Source organism: Zootoca vivipara, chromosome Z1 (genome assembly GCF_965207765.1).
Source record: "Zootoca vivipara chromosome Z1, rZooViv2.hap1.1, whole genome shotgun sequence".
Taxonomy (NCBI): Eukaryota; Metazoa; Chordata; class Lepidosauria; order Squamata; family Lacertidae; genus Zootoca; species Zootoca vivipara.
The window spans coordinates 60,659,567-60,677,105 of NC_142583.1; the positions used below are offsets into that span (position 1 = coordinate 60,659,567).

A 17,539-nucleotide genomic window follows, 5' to 3' on the forward strand; every position below is an offset into this window, starting at 1 on the left:
CCACGTAGAGAAAAACTGGGCACATTATTATCCTACCACTACCGAATAATAGAAAGTTAAGAAGTCATTTGCCTTGAAGACCACGTGCCAAGGGTAGAGAAAACCTGTGGCCCTCTAGATTATGACTACAGCTCCCATCAACTCCAGCCAGTGTGTCCAATGGTCAGGGATGATGAAGCTAATGGTCCAGTGGTTCAACAGGATCTGGCCACGTTTCCCCCATTCCTCAACATAACCATTTCCCCCCAAGGCTTTTGCCACTAGGTGCTATCTAAAAGATAAACCTGATTATCACACAAAGAAGGTCACACAACACCTTTATCTTTCCAGGCTGCCGATGACTCACCCCCTCCCCACCAATACCTGCAGCAAAGCACAAAACCTGTAAAAACAGCAGAGCTGCAGAGGAATGTTGGAAGTTATCTGGAATAAATTTTAACTCAATTTATGTGGAGCAGAGGGGAGGCCCAATATGAACCCCTGTGCGTTTTCCCAGAGTCCTCTGCAACACACAATACGGGAACGAAGAAGTCTGGAAAACACCCATCTAGGTCAACTCTGTGTTCCTATGATTATAGTTTACAGGGGTACCCAAATTAAGGCCCGGGGGCCGGATGTGGCCCAATCACCTTCTAAATCCGGCCCACGGACGGTCCGGGAATCAGCATGTTTTTACATGGATAGAATGTGTCCTTTTATTTAAAATGCATCTCTGGGTTATTTATGGGGCATAGGAATTTGTTCATATTTTTTTCCAAAATATAGTCCGGCCCCCCACAAGGTCTGAGGGACAGTGGACCGGCCCCCTGCTGAAAAAGTTTGCTGACCCCTGGTTTAGATTATAGCAGTAATCTAAAAGTAATACCAGAATGCATTAACCAACTGTTCTCCCCCCCCCACCTACCCACCACAGCCCCCCCCCAATGAGGCCTATATGGCTGGCTGCAGCTTTTGTGTAGTAATTTAGCCAATGTATTATGTCTCAAGGCTCAGGGGCAATGCAGGGGGTGGGGGTGGGGGAACCATACTGGTGCAGGCCAGCTAAGTGACGCACCCTTTAAGCAACCCAGCACTCGCAGCAAAAACCAGTCCAGCAGCTTGTCCTCACCTGGAGCCAGCAGTCTAACAAAACAAAACCTCAACAAAACTTTAAACGGAGCGCACAGGTTAATATGTAAAGCACAATTCAAACATTGTATGCCCTGGTGTTACTGAAAGTGGCCCTTTCTGATCCTTTGCAGCTAGAGCTACTTTGACTTGTTCAAGATAATAAGCGCCATCCATTTCCCGTTTTTTTCTGTCATTCACATCTCCCCAAAAGCAGGGTTGTTGTTTTTTAACAAAGATACTGATGTTGGGCTGGTGGGGTGGATTAGACATGCAAAAATCTGCCCCCTCTTGTGCACAGGGCTCTCCTTGCAATTGTTGGGAGACTTACGCCTTATATCACACCATTACATTAAAAGCACATGACTTCTCCCAAATAATCCTGGGAACTGTGGTTAGTTGTGGGTGCTGAGAATTGTGGGTGTTCTACAGTTTCTGGGGTTCTTAGTTTTCATACATTTTAAATACCCTGTTGGACGCGCACTTTTTGGTGCTTGTAGCATTCATACAGATTTTGTCCACATGGCTGGGGGAAATCCCAGATTCCTGAGAACTTAAGACATTTGATGCGAGAAAATAAAATATGTTTGTGTAGTCCTGTTTGTCTGGATAAAGAGATGCAGATACATGTTGTGCAAGGAAAGTGCAAAAAAATAATGAGGGAGAAAGGTCTCCCCCCCCCCGGCTTTCACATTTCAAATTCTGAACACAAACTAATCAAGTTCTGCTATGTGAAGAACTGAAATTAAACAAAATAATTCAAAATTTAATTGTTAGTTCAATATATTTTCCCAGGAAGGATTTGGGGAAAGGAAAACAAACAGAAAAGGACACTCAGGGAGAAAACTACTGTTGTATAAGGTCCTCAAGTATATACTGGACAAACCCAGAAATTAGTATACATGGAAAGCAAGTCTCTAGACCTCAATATTGTGAAAATAAAAGTTTAAAAGCATATGCAATGCCTCCTGACATCTCAAGAACAGAGGTAGGGGGCAGATTCCTGGTTATCAGGAGCTGGGAAATCTGCCTGTCCCCAAATAGTTTTAAGAAGGTCACAAAATGCAAATATGAAAAGGAGAGGGGAAAAACAACGCTGAGTGAGAAGGAGACTGGGAGGAGAAATTTCCTGTTATCAGGGGCTGGGAAATTTGCTTAAAACTGGTTAGTTTACAAAGGTCACTAAAGTTGTAACCCTATGCATGCTTACTGGAGAAAAGGCCCCACTGAATGCAGCAACATTTTCTCTGATTGTATACAGGACTGCAATGGAATTTCAGCTTTTCTTTTTGCAAAAAATGTTGACAGGTACCGGTACGTGTATATATATCTCCCCTGCCTTTCAATGGCTATTTCACAGGCACACTTTTTTTTAATTAAATGCAATATGCACAGCCCTGGAAACAGTGGCAATAGGAGGACTCAAAACACTTTATAGAGTTTTGAATTTACCTCCCAACCATTTCCAACTGAACCTAAAAATCTGGCTTCTAAAACCTCTCAGCTGTTTTCAACCTCTCTTTCTTCCCTGTCCTTACTTGCTGTATAGATTCGAGTAAGATTCCCCGAGTGTGGGTGGATGCCCTGAACAGCAGATTCTCTGCTTGTACGGCAGTCACACACAAAATGAAGCTAAGTACAATACACACACACACACACACACACACACACACACACACACACACAGAGTTCTACTTTAGAAACCACCTGGAGATCCTGTCTGCTTTTTGCACCTGCAGTTTGGAGCCCACCCACGCTGACATCCTCTATACGCTGCAACATGCTCGCAGCGTTCGAAATTAGCCAGGCGCCAAGCGCCTTTTGCACCTAGCTTTCAACCACTTGCAACCAAGTGAAGATACCTGTGTGCCATGATGGCGCCTGACATCTCCACCATCTGGGGATCGTTGGATCCAGACCGTTTTCACACGATCATACCCCATCCTGTAGAATTCTATCAGTTATATTTTATCTGCACAATTGGAATGAATTTCTGGAAGCAAATTCCGTTTTATGTGCAGCCTGAGCAGGAGCAGTCACCATTAAGAAAAAGAGGTCGGAATAGGCCAGTGTGTGTGTGTGTGTGTGTGTGTGTGTGTGTGTGTGTGTGTGGATTGTCCCTGGATCAAGTGACTTTTTTCCCTTTAAGTTCTCAAAGCTCTTAGCCTTGCTCTAGGTCAGGAATCCCCAAACTGCGGCCCTCCCGATGTTTTGGCCTACAATTCCCATGATCCCTAGCTAAGAGGACCAGTGGTTGGGGAAGATGGGAATTGTAGTCCAAAACATCTGGAGGGCCGAAGTTTGGGGGTGCCTGCTCTAGGTTGTCATCTGAACTAGCCAGATATTTAACTGAGAATCAACCACAGTCAGTCCATCCTTTGAAAAATAAGACTTTAGAGCAGTCTTGCCCCAAAATGGCAACTAGACATTCCTTTTAGACAACTGCAACCTTGGTTTTGGCTCCTAGCTTATATGTATATCTGAATTTCTAACACTGGCCAGGAAGGCAATGAAAAGGGACCACAGTGTTGTGTACCAATGCAACAGTCTAGATACAGACATTTGTGCCCCACAGTAGCTCATGTGTAACTATCTGTTAAAGGGGTAATTGAGGCTTCCAACCAAGTGGTGATACTTCATCCCATGCAAACCAAGCATAAGGCAGCTTTCTGTGTTCCACCTATGCTGTAGACAGTGTTCAAAACTCCTGTTGTTCTAGGTGCTTTTTGTGACAGGGAATTTCATTAGCACGAGCCATTTCCGAGCTCTGAGCACAGTTCTGCACCTAAGATTTCAGATTAAAACTGCGCAGTGGAAGGAAAGAGGACATTTTTTCTGCTTCGCCACTCTCTGAAGACTGGAGAAGAGATCCTCTTAAAAGTATTAGGGGGGTGAACAGGGGAAGCATGGCTTTGTTTTTTGCAGTCTTCAGAAGATGACTAGACCATGTAAAGAAGAAAAAACATAAGATTTTAGTTGCATTCATTCATTTTCAGCTTTGTGTTCTTGTTGTTGTTTTTTTTAAAAAAAGAATAACCTGCCTAGACATTCCATTGTTGTGCTCATAACCTAGGTTTAAGGTGCCATTTAGCTCCTAGCTGTCATATCTCAGTTTCTAGCATCGGTTGTAGAAGTGGCCTTTACGAAGTGCAAATCCCGACGTACAATGAATACTAAGCTTTGGAGAAAACGGCCAGAGGCTTACGAAACAAACCTGTGGAAATCCTCCTACGCAGTCAATAATAACCTTTAGAAGCAGCCCAGAATAAATATTCCCGATATAATTACAATATAGGTCACTGTTTCCCAAACGTGGGTCTCTAGCTGTGTTGTTGTTTTTTTGGACTACAACTCCTATCATCTCTAGCTAGCAAGACCAGTGGTCAGGGATGATGGGAAATGTAGTAAAAAAAAACAACAGCTGGAGACCCAAGTTTGGGAAACACTGGTATAGGCAGCGTGGAATGAACCACCGCCACTCAGTTGACAGCTTCAATTATCCCTTTAATAGAGCCACAAATGAGCTACTTTGGGACACAAATGGCTGTAGTCAAAAGGTACACAACACCCCTATGCAGAAAAAAAGCAGTAGCTCCTACATAACTGCATGTGATGGGTGAAAGAAATCTAGTGAGAAGATTGGGGGGGGGGAAACAATTCCGTGGTAAGAATAGCTGGAACAAAAGTGTAATTCGGGGATGGGGCACCTCCAGCCTACAGACCAAATATGAACCTCCAGAACTGTTCTCCCCAAAATTTGGCACACAAGCCAATTTTCCTGAAATCGTGCCCACGTGCCCCAATTGTCATGGCCATGGGAACTGGCTGACACAACCAAATCTGGTGGAAAACAGAATGCTTGTACATCAGCCGTTGTTTGGGGAGTTCAATCCTGCTTGGGCAGTATGTGTATGTATCCCGTCTCCCCCAACTCTAGTGGACCCACTTTGACAGGTAGGTGGGACAACCCACCTGCCAGTCATTAGACATCAATAGGGCATGTTCCATTAAAAGAAGTAGTAGTAGTAGACAGATTCAGCTGTGGGGAAAACTTGCCATGCCATGCGCTACAAATAATTTCCCAACATTTGCATCAGGTTAACATTTAATTCAAAATCTGCATCGATAAATGACATAATTCATGCAACCTTCAATATGAGTTTCAGCCTTTTTTTAAAAAAAGGATGCCTTGGAGGTGGACAGTGAGCAATGTTCCCAAATTGCACTTTCACATATGAAATGATTTCACTGCTCAAGACTACAAAATGACAAAAAGAGCTGATAACTAAACTGGGTGGCATTTTACTTTGGAAAATCACTCCCTTCAGTTGCAAACTGTGACCCTCTTCCCTTCACCAGGGTCACTTTAAATATCAAGTTTTCCATTTTAATTTAATATTTTTGGGTTGCTATACACTGTTATTTGATTCCAGGTTTCTAAGATTTCTGGACACTATGATTAATTTTACTCAAGGAAGATTGTGGGAAGGAGAGGGGGAAACTAGACTCCAATTCAGTATGTGAACACTGCAGGCTGTATCAAAGCACTGAGATAGCATGCTGATATTTGTAGCCCAAATGTCTAGAATTTGCTTCTTTACCCCTGAATCAAAACAAATGCAGAAGCTGAGCAATCTAACCAAAGTAGTTAGTCAAAGTTCTCCCATTTCCATGTTCCACTCCCACATCATAACCGAAGTCTGGCTTGCAAAGAGCAATTTTGTCTGCTTGCAACCAGGGAGAGAGCTTCTGTGAAATGGAAGGCGTAATGAGGTAGATGCATTTTCAAAAGCATGTTTTGTTTTGTTTTTTAAAAAGGAATTCTCCTAAGCATAAAACTAGCACATTAGGAAGAAACCTCTCTCTGAAGAAACGCCATGGTGCATCTGCAGCAGCACAACCGGACGCCTTCATCTGCCCCAGCTGCAACAAAACATGTCTCTCCCTGTCTCCCATATCAGACTCTACAGCCACAGCAGGCGCTGCAACCTTCCAACAGTTTGACTCTACCCCTAAAGGCGCACTCTTCCACAGTCTCCGGAGACAAATGGATGCCGACAACAATTTTTTACGAAACTTGAGAGGCAAACTTGGGTCAGGGTTGGTGCCAGGCTTGAGCAAGCTCTTAGGCAAAAGTGCTGCCTTTGGGGGGTCACTTACAGCATTTTCACCACAGAATGATGTCACTTGGGGGGGGTCCTGGCACCAACAAACCCACAAAGCTACTAGGTTAGTCCCCCATAACTGCTTACTCCGCCAATGTCAGGCATCACATGTTCGGAAATGGAGGCCACATGGCACCAACTCAACTAGCTTTCTACTTGCAGGGCGTTTTTGTTTTTCTTATTTTAAAAGAAACTTAAGTTGATATTTTGGAGTGGTGCCATTTGTACTCTTCCTTATATGTAAAACCAGGCCAAAGAAATTCTGTGCGAGGGGGTAGCCCAAGTGGTGTGTCCCCCCCCCTCAAACAATTACTGTAGCTAATTCTGCCAAATCTTAGGCACACATCTACTTGGAAGACAGTTGCACTGAGTTCAATAGGAGCTACTCCCAAGTAAACGTGCACAAAACTGCAACCGAACCTTCCAATCCTTACTTCTGAATAGTAAGTCCCACTGAGATACCGCTTTGTATTTGGTGCCTCCCAAAAGGCATTGTCACAGCTGACACAATTCTACAAAGGGAACTGCATGTGCAGGGTTTTTTTTCTTTGTGCACAGGACTCAACGCTGTAGGCAGGGCATTGCATGCTAAAGTCACAAACAGAACATCTTTGCTGAAATCAGAGTTATGCTATTCAGTTTAAAAGATGCCCGGTTATTTGCTCATGTGGAGAAAACCAGGCTGCTCAAAATGTGTAGATATTTTTTTACTCTATCTGTTTGGTAAAGGTTTCTCTTCTAGGTTTAAAAAAAGGGGGGGAGGAGAATCCATATGCTCTAATGCTTCTCACTCTTCCCGACCTTTGCTGCCAAGCTGCTTCCCAATCACCTGCAGGGCAAACAGAAGCAAGAGTCTCTGGATTGGATTTCATAAACAGCCTCTCTCCTAAAACAGAGGATTCTGCTGCATAGAAAACAATTCTGAATCCCTGTAGCAGCTACATTCCAAGCGTTTGCATCTCTGACTGTTCTGTTGAAAGTCAAATCAGGGTATTCAGTTTTTTTGCTGTTTTCTTTTCAAAGTGTCACACATAACATTCTTTTCCCCACCCCCCACCCCGCAACCAAACCAAGAACATTGACGTTTGCATCAGAGGCTATGCCCTCCAAACATCATAGACACTACAAAGGACTGAGTTCAATTACGTTGCCTCTTAAATGATACAAATCAAGTTTAGCCAGAACGCTTCACTCCACCCTAAAACCTCCCAAACCCAAACTGTGCCAGTGCACGCTTAAAGGCAAAAGTTGAGGTTGGCACTTTTATGAACTAGAAGACGGCCAGCAAATTATACCTTGAACATAAAGACAGAGAGAGAGAGAGAGAGAGAGAGAGAGAGAGAGAGAGATGGGGCTTTAATACTTACAAAACTATGGCCTTCCAAAACTATGGCAATGGCTCATTAGCAATATTCTCCCCATTATTTATTGCCCAACATTACCCTAGAAAAGTTGCAGTTATCCAGGAAAAAAAAAAAAGAATACAAGTATCAACTTATCCCACGCAGGGACCAGATATATTCTCTCCAACATGCCAGTTGCCACAATCCCACCTCCAGTTTTCCAGCCAGAGAAGTAATACAGGAATCTACACGACTAATAGCAATGCCAAACATCATTTTGAAATAGGTCATCTGGGTACGATTTATTTTATTTTTTTGGAGGGTGGTAAGAGAACTACAGTGGGAACCTGGTGGGTGTGAATTTAAGGGAAGAAAACTGCACCCCACGCTCATCATGCTGCTTCAAATATAGTGAGGTGGATACCACCCCCAAACCCACCCCACCCCACCCCACCCCATTTAGCCATGGGATTTCTGAAATAATCCTAAGGAGGGGAGGGGAAGGAGCAGCAGCAGCACTAATAAAAAGACTTCCCCCTGAAGCAGTAATCCGAAGTGATTAGGAACAACCTTTTTAAAATGTATACCTGGATTCATCTCCCATCCCCTAATTTGGCAGTAACTAGAGATAATTACTCAGGTTCACTCAAACTCCCCTTTTATTGCTCCACCGACCATTTCCATCCTTTGCCTACTCAGCAGATTTCACACTCACAGTCAGCCCAGCTACCATTTTAAAGGCATACAATCCAGAGGAAACTGAAAGCATACTAAATTCATACACATTTTACAAAAAAATACCCGTTGTGTCAGCATCAGTATATATACTTTCCTTTGTAATAAAGGGGATGTTGAGGAGGAAAGCACTGCAAGAGGGGATATCAATGATCAGCTTTTATAAGATCAGAGGATTCCAACTGCTTCCCTCACAAGGAATTTTTTTAAAAAGCACCATTACATTTAAATACCAGGTGGTTCCTGTTTCACAACCTTTCAGAGAGAGGTAAACTTTTTTTTAACTGTCTTTGGATTTTAACAAGGGGGGGGTGGGCTGGTGAGCTTTGCTTTCGTTTTTCAACCCAAACACATTTCAACCCGATTCCAAACAAATTAAAAATTAAATAAAATTCTGAAGAGCACAAACTTTTGAGGGGGGGGGAGAGACAGAACAGGCGAATAACGAGCAGCAATGAAAAGGGAAAACACTCCGACAACAGGGAAGGAGGCTGGGAAACAAACATAAAACTTGTTTTTATGTTTTGGTAGATGGCTTTTTAAAAAAAATTGTAATCCTTACCTTGACTGGGCAGCCATAGTTAAGTTTAGCAAGCCGACCGTCTCCTGGCCATCGGAAGGCTTTCTTCGCCCTTGCCCTACCCTCCGCCACCCAAAAACTTCCTGTCCATTTGCTGCTGCGCTTTGCGCCCCTGGCTCACAAATCCCACTTTTACGCGCCCCCTTCCTTTCTCCCCAAAGGCTGCTGCTTCCTCGGCTGTAACACCTCCCTCTCCCTCCCTCCCTCCCTCTGCTAGCTCAGTCCTCCACTAATTTGGATAGACATCCGGGCACCCGGGGGCCTCCTCCAGTCCGGCTCGACACATTGCAAGCCAGCTGAGAGGGCGAGCGGAGAGAGGGGAAGGGGGAGGCGGCGGAGCTCGCGGGCTCTGCTGCTGCTGCTGCTCCACAGGTAAGCGAGCCAAGCCCGGGACTGGCTGGCTGGCTGGCTGGGCTCGCTTACTGAATGGCCATTTGGAGCTCCGGACTGTTCCGGCCTCCGAGCCGGCCCATTATGGGGCGCTGGGGTGAGGGGGGGGGAACTCGGCGAAAGCAGCAGCGCGCGCTTCGGGCTGCGCTTTCCCAACGAAGGGAGGGGATTGTTTTGGGGAGCCGGTTGTGAAACGATTCGCACCTAGCCTCGCCTCCTCCCCCCCCCCGCGAAAAGTTCGCATGGTACGCTCCGCCTTCCCTTAAATGGACATGTTGTTTTGTCAAGGGCGACGAAACGGGGAGGGTTGGCTCCGGGAGAAATGGACAAGCCCGGCCGTGGCGAGCCTATCAGAAGGGGAAAGGCGCGCGGCGAGAGCGCCCACGCGGACGCCCCGCCTCGGAGGGGAACGGCGGCTGAGCGCTGACAAAATAAAAATTATTCACAGCCCCCCTCACAATGTACAAGCACGCACCAGCCGGGACACGGAGTTCCCTCCCGCCTGGCACTGCTGGCCTCCGCGCAATGCGGGGCGCGCGGATAAGAGGCAGCCGCCGCCGGGTGGAAAGATACTGGCAACTTTTGCTGGTGCGGTGGGCACAAGAGGATCGCCCTCGGGCGCTGCTCCGATGCAGAATCACAGAATTATAGAGTTGGAAGGGACCCAAGGGTCATCTAGTCTAACCCCCCGGAAATGCAGGAATCTCAGCTAAAGCACCCATGACAGATGGCCATCCAACCTCTGCTTGAAAACTTCCAAGGAAGGAGAGTTCACAAACTCCTGAGGGAGACCTGTTCCTCTGCCAAACAGCTCTCACTGTCAAAGTATTTCCTGGTGTTTAGTCAATCTCCTTTCTTGTGACTTGAAGCCATTGGTTTGAGTTCTACCCTGCAGAGCAGGAGAAAACAAGCTTGCTCCATCTTCCATGTGACAGTCCTTGAGATATTGGAAGATGGTCTCTATCTCCTCTTTCCCAGGCTAAACATACCCAGCTCCTTCAACCATTCTTCATAAGGCTTAGTTTCCATAACTTTGATGATCTTGGTCACCCTTCTCTGCACACATTCCAGCTTGTCAACATCCTTCTTAAATTGTGGTGCCCAGAACTGGACACAGTATTCCAGGTGTGGGCTGACCAAGGCAGAATAGAGTGCTGCTACTACTTCCCTTGATCGGGACACTATATGTCTTTTGATGCAGCCTAGAATAGCGCTAGCTTCTTTTTTTTTTTTTTGCTTTTTTTTTTGCTGCTGCTGCTGCTGCTGCATCACACTGCTGACTCACATATTGGGCACCCGGTGTTTCCTTACTTCCTTACTTCCGGGGTGGGGGAATCATACCTTACCCAGGATTAGTGGGTCTTTTGGTAGGTAGGAAGAGGGGATTTGCAACAGTTAAATAGCTTGCACTCTGTCCAAATAAAAAACCAGAAGCAGAGGTGTTTTCTGTTCCTTGATCCCTGCTTCTGTGTGCCAAGGAACTACATATTCAACATGCACCAATGGTTCTTTATCCCACTTTACAAAACAGAAGTTTAACTCAACACAAAATGCTCTTGATGAATGCCAGGTTTTGGGTTATGTTGTTGTTGTTTAGTCATTTAGTCGTGTCCGACTCTTCGTGACCCCATGGACCATAGCACGCCAGGCACTCCTGTCTTGCACTGCCTCCCGTAGTTTGGTCAAACTCATGTTCGTAGCTTCGAGAACACTGTCCAACCATCTTGTCCTCTGTCGTCCCCTTCTCCTAGTGCCCTCAATCTTTCCCAACATCAGGGTCTTTTCCAAGGATTCTTCTCTTCTCATGAGGTGGCCAAAGTATTGGAGCCTCAGCTTCACGATCTGTCCTTCCAGGGAGCACTCAGGGCTGATTTCCTTAAGAATGGATAGGTTTGATCTTCTAGCAGTCCATGGGACTCTCAAGAGTCTCCTCCAGCACCATAATTCAAAAGCATCAATTCTTCGGCGATCAGCCTTCTTTATGGTCCAGCTCTCACTTCCATACATCACTACTGGGAAAACCATAGCTTTAACTATACGGACCTTTGTCGGCAAGGTGATGTCTCTGCTTTTTAAGATGCTGTCTAGGTTTGTCATTGCTTTTCTCCCAAGAAGCAGGTGTCTTTTAATTTCGTGACTGCTGTCACCATCTGCAGTGATCAAGAAGCCCAAGAAAGTAAAATCTCTCACTGCCTCCATTTCTTCCCCTTCTATTTGCCAGGAGGTGATGGGACCAGTGGCCATGATCTTGGTTTTTTTGATGTTGAGCTTCAGACCATATTTTGCGCTCTCCTCTTTCACCCTCATTAAAAGGTTCTTTAATTCCTCCTCACTTTCTGCCATCAAGGTTGTGTCATCTGCATATCTGAGGTTGTTGATATTTCTTCCGGCAATCTTAATTCCTGCTTGGGATTCATCTAGTCCAGCCTTTCGCATGATGAATTCTGCATATAAGTTAAATAAGCAGGGAGACAATATACAACCTTGTCGTACTCCTTTCCCAATTTTGAACCAATCAGTTGTTCCATATCCAGTTCTAACTGTAGCTTCTTGTCCCACATAGAGATTTCTCAGGAGACAGATGAGGTGATCAGGCACTCCCATTTCTTTAAGAACTTGCCATAGTTTGCTGTGGTCGACACAGTCAAAGGCTTTTGCATAGTCAATGAAGCAGAAGTAGACGTTTTTCTGGAACTCTCTAGCTTTCTCCATAATCCAGCGCATGTTTGCTATTTGGTCTCTGGTTCCTCTGCCCTTTCGAAATCCAGCTTGCACTTCTGGGAGTTCTCGGTCCACATACTGCCTAAGCCTGCCTTGTAGAATTTTAAGCATAACCTTGCTAGCGTGTGAAATGAGCGCAATTGTGCGGTAGTTGGAGCATTCTTTGGCACTGCCCTTCTTTGGAATTGGGATGTAGACTGATCTTCTCCAATCCTCTGGCCATTGCTGAGTTTTCCAAACTTGCTGGCATATTGGGTGTAGCACCTTAACAGCATCATCTTTTAAAATTTTAAATAGTTCAGCTGGAATATCATCACTTCCACTGGCTTTGTTATTAGCAGTGCTTTCTAAGGCCCATTTGACTTCACTCTCCAAGATGTCTGGCTCAAGGTCAGCAACCACACTACCTGGGGTGTACAAGACCTCCATATCTTTCTGGTATAATTCCTCTGTGTATTCTTGCCACCTCTTCTTGATGTCTTCTGCTTCTGTTAGGTCCTTACCACTTTTGTCCTTGATTATGGTAATCTTTGTACGAAATGTTCCTTTCATATCTCCAATTTTCTTGAACAGATCTCTGGTTTTCCCCATTCTATTGTTTTCCTCTATTTCTTTGCATTGCTCATTTAAGAAGACCCTCTTATCTCTCCTTGCTGTTTTTTGGAAATCTGCATTCAGTTTCCTGTATCTTTCCCTATCTCCCTTGCATTTTGCTTGCCTCCTCTCCTCCGCTATTCGTAAGGCCTCGTTGGACAGCCATTTTGCCTTCTTGCATTTCCTTTTCCTTGGGATGGTTTTCGTTGCTGCCTCCTGTATAATGTTGCGAGCCTCCATCCATAGTTCTTCAGGCACTCTGTCCACCAAATCTAAATCCTTAAACCTGTTCCTCACTTCCACTGTGTATTCATAAGGGATTTGATTCAGATTGTATCTTACTGGCCCAGTGGTTTTTCCTACTTTCTTCAGTTTAAGCTGGAATTTTGCTATAAGAAGCTGATGATCTGAGTTACAGTCAGCTCCAGGTCTTGTTTTTGCTGACTGTATAGAGCTTCTCCATCTTTGGCTGCAGAGAATATAATCAATCTGATTTCGATGCTGCCCATTTGGTGATATCCATGTGTAGAGTCGTCTCTTGTGTTGTTGGAAAAGAGTGTTTGTGATGACCAGCTTGTTCTCTTGACAGAACTCTATTAGCCTTTGCCCTGCTTCGTTTTGAACTCCAAGGCCAAACTTGCCAGTTGTTCCTTTTATCTCTTGATTCCCTACTTTAGCATTCCAATCCCCTGTAATGAGAAGAACATCCTTCTTTGGTGTCATTTCTAGAAGGTGTTGTAGGTCTTCATATAATTGGTCAATTTCACTTTCTTCAGCACCGGTAGTTGGTGCATAAACTTGGATTACTGTGATGTTAAAAGGTCTGCCTTGGATTCGTATCGAGATCATTCTGTCATTTTTGAGATTGCATCCCATTACAGCTTTTGCCACTCTTTTGTTGACTATGAGGGCCACTCCATTTCTTCTACAGGATTCTTGCCCACAGTAGTAGATATGATAGTCACCCGAACTGAATTCACCCATTCCCTTCCATTTTAGTTCACTGATGCCCAGGATGTCGATATTTATTCTTGTCATCTCATTTTTGACCACATCCAGCTTACCTCTATTCATGGTTCTTACATTCCAGGTTCCTATGCAATATTTTTCTTTACAGCATCGGACTTTCCTTTCGCTTCCAGGCATATCCGCAACTGAGCGTCCTTTCGGCTTTGGCCCAGCCGCTTCATCAGCTCTGAATCTACTTGTACTTGTCCTCCGCTCTTCCTCAGTAGCATGTTGGACGCCTTCCGACCTGAGGGGCTCATCTTCCAGCGTCATAACTTTTATATGCCTGTTGTCTTTGTCCATGGAGTTTTCTTGGCAGGGAAACTGGAGTGGCTTGCCAGTTCCTTCTCCAGGTGGATCACGTTTAGTCAAAACTCTCCACTATGACCTGTCCATCTTGGGTAGCCCTGCATGGCATAGCTCATAGCTTCTCTGAGTTATTCAAGCCCCTTCGCCACGACAAGGCATTGATCCATGAAGGGGTGGGTTATGTTACATAATGTTATATTCAGGGCTGCAAGAGTGCTGCTACGCGTTTCTAGTCCTTATAGGCATAAAGACCATTTGAACTGAAAGGGGGAAATGCCTTCTGAAAATTTAAAAGCCAAAGGTGGTGGTTGTGGGTGAACAATTTTTTTCACTGGCCCATGTGTCAGTGCCCTGCATAACTTCTTGCCCCTCCACAGGACAAGTAAATATTAAAGTCTCTCTCTGCATCCTAGGAAGAACATTGCAGTAAGAGGGGGAGCTCCTCCTGGGCATCAGCCAAAGGTGGTGTTATAAAATCATATGGGGGGGGGGTTGCAGGACACCATTATTAATGAACAGAGAGGGGTGACAGAATTTGACAGCTGCAATACCCAGAATCCTGTTCAATGCCATCTTCCCTGTCTCCCCACCCCTCCCGCTAGGACTCGACCCTGCCTGAAGGAAGGCTTAAGGATCTGCATATGCACAACAGTTAGCATAAACTCACACATTTCCCCTCTCCACCTCCCCTCCGCCCAGAACAAAACAATGTTTCCAGAAGAAGGGGGGGGGAACCGCCCAAATCCAAAGTGACACTTTTCTACTCAAGTTAATAATACAGCCTATTATATGTTCTCTTACCATGAAATCTCTATCCGCTGCCTCTGTATTAGAATTGCTAGTATCTCTCTGTATTAGAATTGCTGTTTTATATCTTAGAACTGTATATGTCAGGACTGCTACCTTTTAATTAGAAATCTCTGTATTAGGTATGTTTCCCAGGTATATTTTCTGTATGAACCCTGTATGACCCCAACCCACCTGAACCTTGCCCTACTACCACCCTATACCCATTCAAGGACACACGGACAATAGAGGGATTAGCTGGAACAACTTTATTCAAATAAAATGCCATCCTCAACGTAGCCCACCCTTCCATGGCCTGGAGGAAAACACCTGCCGGGCGGACTTCCACCCCAGGGAAATCGCCAGGAACTGCCCCACCTCTGCACCCATCTCGACTGATTGGCCCTCCTGCCAAACAACAGGGAGCACCATCAGCGACAGGAGAAGGGCAATTGACATCCCGCCATCTGAAAGAAAAAGTCATCTCCCCACCCAGCTAATCCGATCGCCACCCATCCTCCTTGTCCTTCCCCTCCCTCCCAGTCCAGGGATTTTCACGCAGGGACAGGAGGGCATAAAAAGGGGCTTCACCATTTCCAGGGGTCCCTTCCTTCTTTCCAGAGGCAGGGACCCTACAGCTGTAGCTTTGCATTCTGCAATAAAGGGATCAGTTTGTTTTTCCTGACAGCATCGTGTGGTCTCTGTCATTTTTCCGGCGGAGCTGAACTTAGTGCAAATTTTGGAGCTTCCGACCCGCATCTGTCCTTCTTAAAAGGCAACGCATTTTGGGGTACATTTTTTCATAACAGTGGAGCAGCTACAGAATGCTAGACTCTTCCCTGACGGGGGAAAAAAACACTTATGAGAAACATTGCAACTGAGAACTACTTTGCTGTTTTTCATCATCCCTTCCAACTGCTTTTCCTTTTGTGTCGTGGGTTGTACACTGTTAAGTCTGAGAGGGGAAACGGTCTTATTATTGATTGTTGTAAGATGCTCTGAGAGCCTTTTCTTTTTGGTTAATTAAATTTTACAAAACAACTAAATTACAAAAGGGAAATCATGCAAATTAGTTCAGTGAGCATAATTGATGGCTGGTTGCAGAATTCATTTATTGAAGCACATAGGGTTTTTTTTTTCTTTGAGAGTATATACATACCCCTTGCCAAACAATACAAATGAACAGAGCAGTCACAATGGAAATTATGTTTTGCAGATTCGGAAGCAGGTTGCGAGGTTTTAAACCGTGGGGGATTTTAGAGACCTGTAACTCATCTTTTCGAAGCAGGGCTTGTGATGGCTTCATATTAAAGCTATTTTGAAAGAAATCTGTGCTGAGCTGGTGCAGCAGCCCAAGGGGTTTTGTACGCATTCAGTTCCTAATATATTTTCCAATGAGGAAATGTTTCTCACACACGGCTTTTCTTACAACCAGAAACAGACTTAGGTATCAATTCTGCATAAATGGCCAAAAGAGAAAAGGATATTTTGATTTGGGAGGGGGCAGTGCAAAGCAGACAAACTAGGCGGCCTATTGCACAGAGAAGTCAAGCCGCCCAGAACATCTGATCTGAAGCAGTGACATGCCTTCCAACTGCATAGATGAGCTTAAAAAAATATACATATTAAAACGAAGTGCAAGAACTGGTGCTTCTTTTTATCTACAAAGACTGCAGGGAAGTCAGTAGTAAGGGAGGGTGAGGGTGAGTAGCAGATAATCAAAAAACCCTAAACAGAGTTGGTTGTGTAAAACAAAGATATAAACCTGCTCAGACACACACAACAGAGAGAGAGAGAGAGAGAGAGAGAAGAAAGCAAACTAGGAAGGCGCTAAAGTAAACTTGGGAGCCTTCCCTTCAGCAAAACAACTCCCTAGGCAAATCAGCAGAAGTTGAGACATCCTGAAACCCAATGAACACAATGTAATTGCTGATGTGCAATACCGTTTGTAAGCTATCCATTGCTACCCTACCCACTAAAATAACCCAGACACCCTTCATTCATATTCATTTGTAAGTTAAAGAGCTTTGCAGCCATTGTTTTATAGATAGATACACACACACCCTTAATAACCAACACATCTTGGGCAAGCACTATGGAGAAGCAGCAAGTCTGGAGGCAGGCCTTAAACAAAGCTGAAAAGGGGCCTATTAATTAACGAGATGTGCCTTAACAGCCTCCATTTATATCCCAATAGATTCCTTTGCTGCGGGAGGTGAAAGGGCTCAGTGCCCTATTGTGATTCCAAGTGCATCAAGCATGCAAGCTAGGGACTTTTCATTTGCAAGCAGACCTCTGGCCCCAGTCCATGAATTGTCCCATTGAGGGAGGCTTCAATAGCCCTCCACAGTCTCCCTACTGGACAGCCAAAATAACCAGATTCCCAGCTGAGACTGCAGATGTGCCCTTTTTACCCATTACCTCACAATGCACAGGGATTTTTCTGCAGGTCTGATGTGCAGAGCATTAAACACCCTGCACTTCCCTCCCAGAATAAACTCACATATGGGTACCAAAATGCCAACACAACCACAGATTCACCCATCAGCATTACACATCCATAACTCTCGCATATAAGGAACAACCGTCAAGGCATCCTTGACTGGATCCTGCAGAGTCCCGGCAGCCTCATCTATGATATGAACAAATCTTTATTTGCGCCAGCCTTTGGCCATAGCAATAAAACAACAATACGATATACAAAGAATAGAAATAAAAAGTCAATTATATAAAATAAGTTTTAGTGTTTTGAATCAATAGTCAAATAGCAGATCTTATTCTGATTGCCCCAGCTAAAAACC

At 44.8% G+C, this 17,539-nt stretch overlaps 1 protein-coding gene across 8 annotated transcripts in view; it reads right to left on the reverse strand.

Moving 5' to 3' along the window:
- Positions 1-17,539, reverse strand: part of AFF1 (ALF transcription elongation factor 1) — a 147,595-nt gene that overhangs the window by 115,122 nt on the left and 14,934 nt on the right. For 3 of the 8 annotated variants that reach the window (XM_088660547.1, XM_088660546.1, XM_035111873.3), the window contains exon 1: positions 8,913-9,532. The exons of the other annotated variants lie outside the window; for them this stretch is intronic. In XM_088660547.1, coding sequence (XP_088516673.1) covers positions 8,913-8,929 — 17 coding nt within the window. In that variant the 5' untranslated portion in view covers positions 8,930-9,532. Of the gene's footprint in view, positions 1-8,912; positions 9,533-17,539 lie in introns of those variants that run through there. 8 annotated transcript variants of the gene reach the window in all.